At 26.8% G+C, this 15,509-nt stretch overlaps 1 protein-coding gene across 2 annotated transcripts in view; it reads left to right on the top strand.

Moving 5' to 3' along the window:
- Positions 1-15,509, top strand: part of Plc21C (Phospholipase C at 21C) — a 275,613-nt gene that overhangs the window by 226,581 nt on the left and 33,523 nt on the right. For both annotated transcript variants that reach the window (XM_075369551.1, XM_075369552.1), the window contains exons 11-17: positions 631-837; positions 1,371-1,580; positions 5,237-5,556; positions 8,749-9,057; positions 10,197-10,536; positions 12,252-12,367; positions 12,727-12,821. In XM_075369551.1, coding sequence (XP_075225666.1) covers positions 631-837; positions 1,371-1,580; positions 5,237-5,556; positions 8,749-9,057; positions 10,197-10,536; positions 12,252-12,367; positions 12,727-12,821 — 1,597 coding nt within the window. The remainder of the gene's footprint in view (positions 1-630; positions 838-1,370; positions 1,581-5,236; positions 5,557-8,748; positions 9,058-10,196; positions 10,537-12,251; positions 12,368-12,726; positions 12,822-15,509) is intronic.

Below are 15,509 nucleotides of genomic sequence, written 5' to 3' on the forward strand. Positions count from 1 at the left end.
TAAGAGCTTTAACTGTAAGCCAACGTATTGTGTTGTTATATAACAACAGTTTCGTTGTCTGGTTTGATAAAAGATTATTATTCTTTAAAAACAAAAAAATAATTTTTTTTTTAAATTAAGTGACATTATTTTTATAAAGAATTGTACATTTATAAATATAAATACAGGGATAAGTAACAAGTTTAATTTTCTAATTATAGATCTAGTCGATACATACTTTATGGGTGCTAGATAATGATTTGACAGCCCAACTTTATTATCTTAAAAACTCATTTTAACTTTTAAGAGATGACATTATACTTTATATGATAATATATTTTGGCATAATAAATATTTAATAATGATGACAAGCTTAGCATTTTATTAAGGCCCTTCAAAGGAAATCATTACATCTTAATTTGATCAATATTATCAATTAGGAATTTCATTACTGCTGTTTTGCCTGGTTCAACTTAAAGTGATGATGATAAAAATCCTAATAATGCTATTTTACTTAATTTTTTTAATATCATTTCTATGAAGAAGTAGTCACTACAACAAGTTTTATTATATAAAAAATAAAGATTTGCAATCAAATTTTTTTCATAATTTAAAGTTTTTTTCATTTTTATATGTAAATATTTTTTGCAGATGACGATGATGATGACAGTAGTAGTGGAGGAGGAGCAGATGATGATGATGATACTGCTGGTGGTGATAATAAATTGTCTGTATCACAAGATAAACCCGATAAGGCTGCAGTGGCTGCTGCTAAAGAAACTGAGGCCGGTGCTGAAATTTCTGCTCTAGTTAATTACGTACAGCCTGTGCATTTTACATCATTTGAAAATTCCGAAAGTAAGTTACTTTCTATGATAATAGTTATGTTTTAGTAGGATTGAATCATTTTATAAAATTTGAAATCTATCAAATTAAACATTTTATTCCTTTTATTACTTTTACATTATAAAATCAGAGGAAAAGAATGTTTTTACCTCTGTATGTTTTTCAGTGAAAAATCATTGTAATGTAAATTTAGTAGTAAACGTAGAGTTACTTTTTTTTAACTCACCTTTTAAGCTAGAAAGCAGCTGTCACATTACTAATAATACAGTGCAATTCAACAACATTTGTTTAATGTATATTTTAATGCTAGAACTTCTAAGAAACATCAGTGTATATCTGACTATTTTTTTGTTATTTTCAGTCTCAGTTGAATGATAAAAGTAGCCTTAGGATAAAAGATTTCTCTTCATACCAAAAACCTTGATAAAAATGTATAAAATTTCAATTTATTTATGATTTATAATAGTAAATTAATGCTCCTAGATAAATTTATTTAATTTAAATACTTGGTCTTTAATTACTTAAATATGTTTTAAATTTTTTAGAAAGGAACAAATTTTATGAAATGTCATCATTTGATGAAAAACAAGCTACTGCATTATTGAAAGAGAGGCCTATTGAATTCGTAAATTATAACAAACATCAGTTAAGTCGTATTTATCCTGCTGGTACCAGGTTTGACTCTTCTAATTTCATGCCTCAAGTTTTTTGGAATGCTGGATGCCAACTTGTAGCACTCAATTATCAGACTCTTGGTATGTGTATTAATTTTAATTTTTCCTTTTTTTAATTTTCTAAGTTTGTTTAAGGTGTGTGTGTATGTTTAGCACTCACACACACATGTGCTAAAATCCCCGTGTTTGAACAGTGGAAGGTGGCTTTTACTTTTGAATTGTGTAAAAGATTCCATTGTGTTTAAGCTAACCTCATTTCCCCATGCCATCAACTAAGTGTAGTTACATGATCATTGATTAGCAGGTTACTTATATTCAGATGCATCAATCTACGAAGTCATTCATTCATCTGAAGTAATACCTTACGGTGGTTCCAGAGGCTAAACAGAAAAAAAGACGCATCAGTCTGAGATGGATTCTTCAAGGATCATGTTTACACCTGAGGGTTGCATTATTAACTGATTATGCCATTCAAGATTATGTTATATATATATATATATATTTCATTTATAATTAGTAACAACAAAAATGAATGTAAAATGTGGTTTTCCTGTAAATAACGATAACTATCAACTGATGCAATAAACTTCTTTAGATTTTTTTTAATAGCAAGTGCATATCTGTATTATTAAAAAAAATAATTAACACAAAGAAAAATGTCACTGCATATACTTGGCAATGTAGTAATGCCTAAGAAGGTTAACTTTTTGTACAATAATTATTTTGTATTATTGTTTTCTTTTGTTGGAGTTGTAATCATGCCTCAGAAATTTCTCCTCCGAAAAATAGAAGAAATCTGAAATTATAGGATCTCTGAAAAAAATTCAAAATTGCGTTACATTGAAAATATCATTGTCAAAAATATACAAATTTATAAACTTTTCTGTTGGTGCCTAAAGGATTAAAACTGTTCTAGCAAAGTAGCCCAATATAAATTTCTTAACAGAGTCTTCAAACATTAACAGGTACACGAGTCATACTTTCTGATGATCATAAAACACATGACTAACCTTAAAAGAATATAAAAATCAACTAATTTTTCATCTTTTATTTAAATTATCAATTTTAAGTAAATTCAGTAATGTTACTGTAATTGATATAATGAGTGAAAAAACCAAAAAGATTCATAGTAAAGATGAAGAAATTTATTAACATTTTCCAATATACCATTGGACTTCTCATATGGGGAAAAAATAATCATGGCATATTCAAATTTTGCTGTCCTAAAGGCAAAATAAAACAATTAGATTGTTTCAATTTTTTTAAATTTAGAATGTCTTCTTAATAACATCCTCTTAATCAAACCTAAAAGCCTATGTACTAACCGGCAAATGTTAATATGTGATTTATATGAAAAATTACTATCAAAAGTTATTCCCAAACCCTCTAAGGATATCTGTGCATTAAAGAACAGTGTACCATATATTTTATATTAATATTTTGCATTTTTTTATTTATTTTTGTGAATATACACTTTTTGCATTAAAAGAATGTAAATTATTAATTCACAAGTATTAATTTTATTATACATAATTATTAAAGAGATAGTAGATTTATATCATTCTAAATATCAACACACAAAAAACAGGTTAGAGAATTTAATTTTATCAACCTTATCATCAATAAATAAATTAAATTGCATTATTCAAAAATTTGATGATGCAAAAGAAACTTTTTTAGCTTTAAGTAAGCTTAACTAAATTAACAGTAGTAAATGGTATTGTTAATGTAAAACTGTCAATAGAATTTCATGAGACTGAACTGATGTTTAAATTTGATGTCGTATGCAAATTGGTTCATTAAAGGAGCTTAGCCATCAAACTTATAACTGAATCTACAAAATGAAAAGTAGCATTATCATTATTCCTTGTTTAAAATCACGTCGTTGCTTAATCAATGATTTATTAGAACTTAATGACAGTGGTAATAGTGGCATGAAATTCTATCAGGGGGACATGGGTAAGACATCAAACTGCTTCCCTTTGCAACCTTAGTTCCACAACACCTGGATCATCTCAGAGAGAGATATCCTAAAAATTGAAGAGCATGAAGTAGGAATGAAGTGTAGATGAAGCCACTTGTAACAAACAGGTTTTGTAGATCACTTAAGTTTCTTTATTAGATTTTTGGATTTGATAATTATCACTGACTATGAATATCATCAGTACATTTAAAACTGAAAAAACAAGTTTTTCATAGAAAACTGAGTTTTCTATGAAAAATAATTTACATTATAGTCGGCTACTATAATTTGATATGAGCAGAATTGCTCAGTAATTTATTATAAAAATATATACTTCTTTGTTTTTGTTGAATTTATTAGTGCCATTTGGTTTTAAAATTATTGATAGTAGATGTAATTAATGAGCCCATAAATTACATAGAATCAACTTTGCTAAATCATATTAATAAATCTGCCCATCTGTCATTTCATTCGTGCAACTACATTATTTAAGATAAACCATTTATTGGATGCAAAAGTCAAGGTCTGGTAACTCCCCTCTAGACCCAGTAAATTAGCATTACAAAAATTTAAATATTGAATAAAAAGAACAATTAATATTTTCAATATATGTTACGCATAATATAATGCAATATATATAATATATTGAAAGCAAGTGAAAAACTAAATGGAATCAAAGAATAGTTCAGTTTCCTGTTGATTACGAAAAATTTAAATCGCCTTTCATCATAATGAAATTGAATATGGCAAATGTTAATGTTTAATACAAACAGAAGAAATGTACTCCTTTTATAGATGAAGAGATAAGGGCCTTTTTTATTATGTCTATGGATAAAAATGATCGAAAATAGTAGTAATACTTGTAATAGTTGCAAATAACTCATGGTGGAAAGCAGTGTGGAAGATGGAAACTGTTGTATAGGTGAAAGTTGGAAAATTTTCAAGGTTAGTAAATCACTCGGGGTAAAGTTGGAAATATAAATATAGGTAGAGGATATTGTTATTACACTCTATTACTACTCCAGAATAATGAAGGAAAGCTGAGTGGAAGATGATTTAAGCTGGTGGAAAGCTTAAACATCATTAAAGCTTAAAGCTTAAAGCTGGTTGAACATTGAGTTCAACCATAAGATTCATGACTGGCAACTCGTATGTGCAATAAATATAAATAATAATAATAACTAAGATAATGAAATTTAAGAAACAAGAATGAAGCAATGAAAAAGATGTAGGTGGCTTGACGAAATTGAAATTGTAATCAACAAGTACTTTGAATTGCAGAAAAAGTCAGTTTATTGAAATTTTTCATCTTAATTCAATGAAAAACTCTTGTTTTACTTAATACAAAACGATTGAGTTAATACAGTTTAAATCATTGATTAAATGGTGTTTAAATGTTAATTCAAGAAAATAAATTTTTTTGTTTTCTGAACTTAAAATATTGTCGTGTTTGTTATATTTGTAATATGTGTTTTATCAATTTTGGATGTTATAAGTAATTAAAATACATTCATTTTTATTACGCTTATTACTGGGGAGTATTTTCTCTATTAATAATGATGGGCGTATTAAATTTAATATATGAGTAGACAATTAACTGAATGATATCAGAAAGAAAAATAACAGGATGCACTCAAATATTATAGTAATTTTGTTATGGGTTTAACAAATTTGATGTTAATAAAAGGGCAGATGATTTTTATTATAGTGTTGAATTTGTATGTCCCATTAAATCACAAACCACTGTTAATCAATTTAAAATATTTTGTTACAGATCTAGCCATGCAGTTAAATTTAGGTATATTTGAATATAATCACCGATGTGGATATTTACTTAAACCAGAATTTATGCGTCGCAAAGATCGAAGATTTGACCCGTTTGCTGAATCTACTGTCGATGGTATAATCGCGGGTACAGTATCAATACATGTGTTGTCTGGACAGTTTTTAACTGATAAACGTACTGGTGTATACGTTGAAGTAGATATGTATGGTTTACCAGCTGATACAGTACGAAAAAAATTTCGTACACGTATAGTACCCAATAATGGAATTAACCCAAATTTTGATGATGAACCATTTGTCTTTAAAAAGGTAATGTTTTTATTCTTTTAAATGTTTTACTTTAGTTGTTATTTTCTTGATTTAGATTTTTTTTATAACTAGGTGAAAGGCTTTAGTTAAATATTTAGACCTTTCATATTTTTTTAATTTTTATGGATGACTAATTAATTAATTCTGTAAAATTTAGCTATTTGTAGATGATTAAAGAAAAAATTGAATATTAAATTGAATTCAAATTATCATTAACTTGAAGAATGTATATAAAAAATTGTAATGTGTGGTATATATTTAATGTCATAACTATTAATTTTCATTGTTTATTAATTTTTTTTACTTCCCTAGAAAGTCATCTCCAGGAATTTGGCTTTTATAGAAAAATTAATGTTATAATTTTTTATTGTTAGTGTAAAAAAAAAAAAGATTTAATTGCTGACCTCTGTAATGTAGTGGTACGGCATTTTTTATATGCTACAGAAATCTATTTCCTTATTCCACACACAAGCTTCAAAAGCTTGATGAATTAATTCATCAAGAAAAAAAGATTAATTAAAAAAGAAATTAAAAAAAAAAGAGTAATTAATGAAAATAAAGTTAAAAATGACTGAAGCAGCACAGAACTTTTACACGAATGTTACATTTTTTCTATTTGTTCTATTATGTTAAGCAGGTTAAATATTTAAAAATAAGCAAGTAATTATTTAAAAGGAAACAAAAAGTTATAAAAATGTATTATTATTCAAACAAAAGCAAGTAAAAAGCTTACAAAAATTACTCATATTTCTCACATAAAAATTAAACCATTTAACAATATAATAGTTATCCTATACAAAATGAGAAACGTCTATTTTTTATAGTAAAGTTGTAAACAAACGAAAACAGTGATACCATGAAGAGCTGAGTGTTGAGGTATTGTCATATTTTGTAACCTATAACAAACTGATAGCACATGTCAGAGACTTATTTATATTATTCAAAATCTTATTAGTATTTAACTATAAGCTGTAGTATTTTACCTAAGGCTATATTTAAGTAAAGGAACAAAGGAAGAAAAAGATTAACATCATGGATTAAAGTCAAGTTAAGCATTGGTGAGAGATATCCACCGATTTGATAAATTTTTATTAAATTGGTGAAAGGATTTTTAATAAATTTTTCATCTTATTTTTGTCAAATAACTAATTTTTTTTTAAATTATTAAATAATAAAGTATCATTATTTAATTAACTTAACTAACTTCATTAATTAATTAAGTATTTACTATTAAATAATTAGATTATTAATAATTGAAATTATTAAAATAATAAGATATTTTATTATAATTGAATTTTATTGTATCAGATTCACAATTTACAAACAGAAATGTAATGTTTAATGTACAAGGTTAATAAAATCATAGATCTATTGTGAAAAGAACTAGTTAACAGTCGAACTCTCATTCTAATATAATTATTTTAAGTAAAAAAGATGTATTAATCTATTTCTAGATCTAAGATTTTTATTAAATAATTATATAAAATAAATAATAATTTTAGTTATGAAATGGAAAGATTATAATTAGAAAATAATAACTTTTTAATATAATTTCATAAAAAAAAGTGTTTCTGTATCGTGAATATGATCTTATTAAAATCTAATAAATAAGTGATTGAATTTCACATCTTTAGCTCTTCAAACTCAGTCTATGACCTTACATATCAGCTGTCTCCATTTCTTTCAGTCTAATATATCTTCGCCCCAGCTTTCAACTTTCATACTTAGGTTCACTCAAACATCACTCCACCCTGTAGAATTTGAATTGCTCCAAGGGTTTCTATTTGACTATCAACCGCTTAACACTATTAGTCTATTCACTGATTTTTCTGATGATTTGGCCCATCCAATGTAACCTTCCCTTTTTTGCAGTTTTGTTAATGTATCTGGGTACTCATTATTTATTATCCTCTAAATGTATATATGGATAATGATTATATCCATTTAACTAGAAAATGTAATCATTTCATTTCATTTTCATGTAATCATTTCATTTCATTTTCATGTAATCATTACATTTTCCAAAACCAGCTGAAAAAATTTCCAAATTACCGTATTTAGAAAAAAAGATATTCTCTTTTACTTTCCTTTTAAGCATCTCGATCTAAGATCCACAGTTAACAGATGTAATTTTTTTTAAATTAATTTTCCCCTCAAGAGGCAGGTTTATTTTTCTCTATAGAAAAAGTTTTTTAATTAGTTGATCTATTCTCATGATCTTTTTTATGGCTGTGACACGTGTAAAGCATCTGAGGTACAATAGGCACTGTAGAATTGCTTTCACTTATAATAGTTATCTTTAATATACAGCCATCTCTTTGGTGTAAAGGGATGCACTTGTAGTTTTCTCATATGAATTTTACTGGGTTTGACATCCTAATGTTTAGCATAATGTGGCTCAGTAAAGAAGATAGTGGGAGTCCACATCACTTTCTTTAGTAAACCTAGCAGGATATGATTGTTAATTTAAAATTTAAGAAAAGGTATGGCAGTTTTAGTAGAGGTTTTTTTCTTATGTTGGGCAATCTACAAACATTTTGTTACTGTTTTTGACAGATATTTTATAAAAATGGTCCTAGGTTGAGAACGTGTTAATAAAAATGTTAAAATAATTGTTTTGAGAGCATCTTAAGTGTACTATGTAACAGTTAGATATATTTAAAATAAAAATGTTTCAAGTTTAAGATTTATTTTAATGTATTGAATTCATGACTATAACCTACCAAATGCAATAAATAGATTATTACTTGTAAACCTCACATCCTTTTCAACATTTTCTTACTGTACATGTATAAAATAAGCTATCTGGTAATATAATGAAATAAACTTTTATTTTATCTGTATTTCTAATATTATAAAAATATTTTATGAAAGTTAACCTGCCCTAGATTAAATACTTAATAAGGTTTATTAATAACCACAACGTTTTTATAATTTGTGATAATAACCATAATTGTTAACTTATCTTTTTAATTTTGCTTCTTAAAATAGGAGAGGGAAACTGTATGTAAAAATTTATTTAATGATACTGCACTACAATTTATTTTCATGTAAAGTGATGAATGAAACATTTTCTGAATTGTTTTCCTTTTTTAATTTTTTTTACTGATTCTCTAGAGTCTATCATGCATTTTAATGTGAGAATATTATTTTATTATTGCAACAAAGTATTTACTTCTTTAATAATTTCAGGTTGTGCTTCCTGAACTTGCGTGCTTAAGACTTGCAGCATATGAAGAAGGTGGACGATTATTAGGTCATCGTGTCCTTCCGGTTGTTGGATTATGTCCTGGTTATAGACATGTGTCCTTAAGAACAGAGTGTGGACAACCGTTACCTTTAGCTACTTTATTTTTGCTTGTTGTCGTCAAGGATTATGTACCTGATGGGCTTTCTGAATTTGCAGAAGCACTTGCAAATCCTATTAAATTTCAGTCAGAGCAAGAGAAACGAGCTCAGCAATTATCGGTTCTTACTGATGATATGGAAGTAGAAAGCGAGGTAATTGTAAATTTTTATTTCTGATAACACGTGAACATGTTATATTTATATTATCTTTTTAATGTAAATTTATTGAAGTAATTATGATAGTTTTTTTGTGTAAAATAACGGTTAAGATTTGATCTAGTTTTATTCTTATCGGCATACTACTATGTTTAAGATACTAAGTATACTGAGAAGTATTTTAATACTTCTTAGTAAGAATACTAAGTATTTTAATATCCAAGAAGGAGCTTTTTGTTTTTTTGACCCGGGTAATGATAATGCAAAAGCGTTTTTTGCCCAAAAAAAGACTATGTTTAAGACTGCTGTTCCTAGCACATTAAAATATGTGAAACACCATTTAAGTAACCAGTGTTTATTTATAAAAATAAATGCAAACGTATAGTTAGTACATTTTCATTATGTACAGTGTAAAAGTGACATCACTCTTATCTCAGAAATTCTGTTAGCATTTTAAACATATACAGTAAACAACATTTTTACTGTCTAAGGTTGTGTGTGATTAAATATTATTAAAAATAAAAGAATATGTCACATAAACACTGTTTGCATTCTGAAAGAATGAAATTAAATTAAATGAAAGAAAATAGTGTATAATCTTTGATAAATCTTGCTTTTGAATTTGAAATAAAGTTAATTTTAATGTCAGCAAATTATAATAGAAATATCTATTAACTGTAATGGAATTGATTAATGTGTGTGTGTGTATATATATATATATATATATATTTATCAGCCAAGTAATTTAGTTTTTAATTACTGGATTATATGGAGAATGTCTTAGTTTGTTTCTTAATATAAACTTTATTGAAAAATAAATGTTTTCTGTTGTTCTGTTTTGAAGAAACATAGTATTATGGATAACAAAGATCACAGAAAAAATTTGATATTTTGTTATACTTTAAAAAGATAAACAAGTTTTCAAAGCACTTAAACTGTTTTATATTCAGAAAATCCAGAAAGTTTATTTATAAAAGAATAGAATAATAGTTACTAAATTTTTATTATATATATTTTGCAATCACAAAAAAGAATAAATAGAAAATGATTATACTTAAATTTTGATGAAAAAATGTTCAAATGAGCTTCCTTCACTTCTTGTTTAGAGTATCAAGTAGTGAACTGTTTTGTTGCAGTGTGAGGTTGGAATTGCTGGGGGAACTAGTGCAAGTAATATTATTAAAGCCGGGAAACGTTTACAGAGTTCATTACCAGATCTTGGCCCTGCCGTAACCGGAATTGCTGCCGGCGGACATCGTCCTTCTATATCACCTATACCATCCAGCATACCTGCTACTATTACAACAATCACCTCAAATGTTACTGAAACAGATCACCCTGAATCAAATACTTCTGATGCACTGAATGTAGTATCATCATTGACACCATCAAACGACTCTACAACACTGCCTGCTAATAAAAGTCCTCCTAAAATGAGCTCCATTCTCACATCTTCTGCTCCTACTGCCCCAAGTTGTAAGTGCATTTATTTTTATTTAATACTTATTTCACAAGTCAATTAAAAGATAATAAGAGATTTTATTTTTCCATCTTAAGTGTAATAGAATATGTATTTCTATACCTGTATAAATTAAATTGTAATTCTCTGTTAATCTGTGTTGTAAAAATTATTATAAGAAAGGTATTAAATGGAAAGGGAAGTTTTATTCTTGTATTCAGTAATCAATTGTGAGTTACTGATAAGTAATGCTATCCAGATAGCATACATGTTAATAATATCAAGGAATCAGCTATTTATACTGCCTTTGTTTTTATTAATATGTTTTGGAAATGTCATTTACAAAGTTGTGTAATGTTGAAAGTGCCTGCACCATATCTCAATGTGTGCTTGAACACATTTTCACAATTACTGAAAAAGATTAAAAATTAAAGATTAAATTCTTGTTACTTCTGAAATGATAGAAAAACAGTTATGAATGTTTATTTTAAATTCATAATGTGTATAGAGTTATCTGCATAAATATTTACCTTCAAAAATCCTCACAAATAACAGAAAGGAGGAAAAAATCTGGAAGATTGACAGAGCTGAAATCACAAGAAATAGTCCATTTCCAAAAAATTATGCAACACTTCTATCATCCAGTTTACTGTATGAGTGTGTTGCATCCTGCAGTACCCTTCAATAGGGTTTAGTATTCTAGGGGGTTCATAAACAATTTCTTAATTATAATTACACATTGATGTCACTTAGAAAAAAATAAATAAACGCTATTTATCTGCATTGCATTCATCTGATCAACTTTTCATTGCTTTTGGATTTAAATTTTTTTCAATAACAAGACATTATACACATTGCAAAGTTTTATTTATTTTTTGCAAGTGCAGGCTAATGAAATTAATAATGGCTTTTGTCTGTATCGTTGCTGATAAATGAAAATTAAGTACAGTTTATCAAATCAAATAAGTAAATCTTTTATTCAAGTTGTATATAATGTATAATAATAATAATACATTAATATATAATAATATTAATATGTAATAATGCATTATTTACATCTTGACCAAATATGATCAGCAACACTTTATTCTTCCTGAGTCTTCTGGAAGTAAGATTTTTAGTAACAGGTGTTAGATTTGTTTGACAACATCTAAATAAATAAAAGAGCATCTTCTAAATAAATTTAAAAAAGTCTTCTACACATTTTGCATACAGCTGAAGTTTTAAAGCCTCAAAACTAAAGATGTGCTGGGATTATGTATAGATATCTCAACTTGTTAAAACCTTAATATGGGCTACCTAACTGGAAAGCTAAAGATTTAATTTCTTAACATTATCTTGATTGCTTAGTCATTGAAATAATTTCCGTCAACAGAAATTATGTGGATATTGTTCAGAAAATCCTTTAGCAGTATGGATAACGAGTATGTGAGTTTTGTATTACTGTATCAGTAATACTTATTGATGACTAGTTTTTATTATCGGTAATTCTTATTCCTACTGAGTTGATTTAATGAATGAAGCAGTTGAGTGTATGATGTAGTTAAACATTAGATCAAAATTGATTGTAACAAAGAAAGTGGTGCAGATTAATTTAATCTGTTAATTTTTAATGTGCAAAAAAATATATTTCTTATTTCAATTATTATTAGGTAAATTCATCTTAATGAAACTGTTTGTGTTATATATGACCAAATTTAACTTTGTGGTTTTTAAATTATGTTTATTGCAGTAAATGATGAACTTGTGGCTGAGTCTCTTGAAAAAATTATGGAAAATAAGTTGGTTAAAGAGAAAAAAACTGAATTAGAAAAGAAAATTGAAAACTTGAAAAGGAAACATGAAAAGGTATGTGTTTTATAACAAAACTAGTTACAAGATGGTTGGATATATGTATATAATAAAATCTCTCAGTATAAATATGAGAAAATTGTTTATGTAGTAATGCTTACTGTACTAATAGAGTATTTTCAGTTATATAGAATAAGATCATTTATATTGCAGTGAATGCAATTGTTATGTAATTCATTTATAATTTATTCTGTTATAGTAAAGAGACCTATAATTTAATATAATTTGTGTAATTTTAGTATTAGTTGTAGTTGAAGTTAACCTTAATTTAACAATCACAGTTAGTGAAATAAAGATTTGTAGTTTGAAACAAGCAGATTTAAGTTCTTATTAAATTAAAATGTTTTTATTTCTAGGAACGTAACAGAGCGCAGTCTCAAGATGGTGAAAAATCGAAATCCAAATTTTATATGAGCAATAGACTTGTGAAAAGGCTTTCTAGCAAAAATATGTAAGCAAGCTAATTTTATATTGTTTCATAAATAAATATGTATTCATTATTAATTGACTTACATAAACGGTTATGAATATTAGGAATCGTAAATTGTTAGGACTGTTATTAAATTACAATCTTAAAAAAGAATTTTTATTCTTGAAAATAATTTTATTTTTTTCATATGTCACAGACATTTTATATTTATTAATAATGAATTCATACTTCACCTTTGAATAATGTATACTTCTATATGTGAAGAGTGTTTAATAAATTCATGCAAAAATAAAGAAGGCACATTTTTTGGGGAAAAATCTTTTTTATTTTTCAACACAACCACATTTCAAGTCTGTACATTTAGTCCAATAATGTTCAAGTTTTTGAACTTTTCTTTTTAGCATGACCCAAGTCTTTAAAATAGATGTTTCTCAGTAACCTTATTCTGTGCAAATCTCTTTCCAGCAAGTCACTTTTTCATTTTGAAACAGTTACTTGTTGAACAGTGCTAAGTCTAGTGAGATGGGGTAATGTGGAAGAATTTTGTATCACAGTTTGTATTATTTTACTGTCTCAGTCACAGAAGAGTGTGGTAGATTAACTCTGTAAAAAATGCCTCTTTTTCTTTAAGTGGTAGGCTTTACTTTATTTCTCCGTTTAAATGATCCAGCAAAGTTGCATAATATTGCTCAGTTATCATTTTATCCTTCTCCTGTAAGTCAATGAAGAGAATCTTTCCTGCTGCTGGAATGATTTTCACCTTCTTTAGAACAAGTATCCCAACTGCAACACACTATTTTGACTATTCTTGGTTTCAGGTCAGTAGCAATTTATATAAATTTCATTAAATGTTATGAAAGGTACAAAAATTCCTTTCAATTACATTTAAGCATCTCAAAGCCATACCTAGGCATAGATTGTTTCAATTTTCTCTCCAATTGTAATCTCATCAGGCCATTTGGAATGATCAGCTTTCTTAGGGTTCATTTGATGCTCTGAAAATTACAAAACCGAAAATTACAAATCGTTCTAATCAATGGAACTGACTCGTCATAATATTTATCCAACTTGACTTTAGTTTCCTGTTAGGTTTAGCCTTCCTAAAAGTTCTATTATCTAAAGATAAGTTAAAGTTGTGATAAAGTTATTATTTATCTTTATCACATGAAATCTCTTTTCATCCATTTTTTCATAAATCACATTACTTTATCAACTCTAATGACTTTAATGAGTAATAGAATTAAGAATGTATCTGGTTGAAACTTGCTGTATACTCCTAGTAGAAATGCAGGAAGCTTAGAATGACTTCAACAATGTATTACAAGCTCCATCTCTTGACTTCCCATTGATTTATCAAACATCCTTCGTAAGTCAGTGTCCAAATGCATATTTGTATTTAATGATATTCTCCTGAAACTCAGGTACTGCTCAGCTGATTTTGAATGATTCTTTTAGTATTTTTTTTATTGAAATTTGAGGATAGTTCTAAATGTCAATTTATTAGCATAACTCCATTGTGTGTACTAGAAAGTATGGCAAATTTTATAGTGCACATTTTTCATGTAATAGACTAATGTTTGTTGAGTTGATTAAATCATGTTCTGTTTTAAGACAGATATACAGTTTTTCATGTGAAATTTATAAAATGAAGTAGTTTGAATTTTATTTAATTTCACTTATAAGAAACAAACAAAATTAATCTGAAACAACTTTCCTCAGAAGTTTTCTTTTTTATTTTATTTGAGAAATGGGATTTCCAACTTCTTTTTTAATGTAGTAGCTGAGAATTCATTTTAGTGAAAAATTTGAAGCAAGTAGAATTGTAGAAAATTTTCAAAAAGTATTTTTTTTAAATTGCAAATCAGGATTTTGTCTTCCATTTTGTGAAATTGTTTTTTTTGAGATTTGTTTACTGAGGATGAATTTTGTAAAATATTTCAGGATGGTTAAAGCAAATAAATTTTAAAACAATTGTTATTAAGAAAAAAAATTCTTTGGTATTTTGACCAATCTTTTTTTCAACAAATAATAAGAAAAAAAGGGTTCATCGTTATTTAATATGATGTATTGCTTTACTTCAGTTCATTTCTATATAGTATATTTATCATATCAGAAGTGTTTATTATTCAATAATATTTGTTTTTTAGTGGTCGTTAAAATAATTGTTTATTGTCATTCTTCTCAAATAATGTACATTTTTCCACTTAAATATTTATAAAATACTTTTTACCTATTAAGTTTATACTTAATGACTGTTGGCTTACTTAGTTTATTATTGATTATTAATCAACATTTTAAAAACCGTATGCTTATTAAATCTTGTTTGGGCTCATAAGTCTTTAAAAGTCTTTGTGATGGTTTTGTTCTATAAAAAAGGTTTCATTAATGATGAAGAGTAAAAGTATAACTTATAATTCTAAAGAGTAAAAGAGTTAAGATAGGTAATCAAGATTATGTTTAAACTACCTTAAAACTAATGGCATAGGTGAGCATTTCTCAACCTGGGAATCATGAAATTAGCATATAACTTTACAGATAAACAATAATGAAATTATTTTATGAGAAAAAAATCATTTAGTATAAGCATTTTACTTACATTTATAAGTACACATGTGAAGAAAACAAATTAATGAGATGGTTGCATTTGTTTTTCATTTAAAAGTTTCTACGTACATGAAACTGTTTTCTGTCTACTGTATGTTGAGGCCT

This window comes from Lycorma delicatula, chromosome 6, assembly GCF_047948215.1.
Source record: "Lycorma delicatula isolate Av1 chromosome 6, ASM4794821v1, whole genome shotgun sequence".
Classification (NCBI taxonomy): Eukaryota; Metazoa; Arthropoda; class Insecta; order Hemiptera; family Fulgoridae; genus Lycorma; species Lycorma delicatula.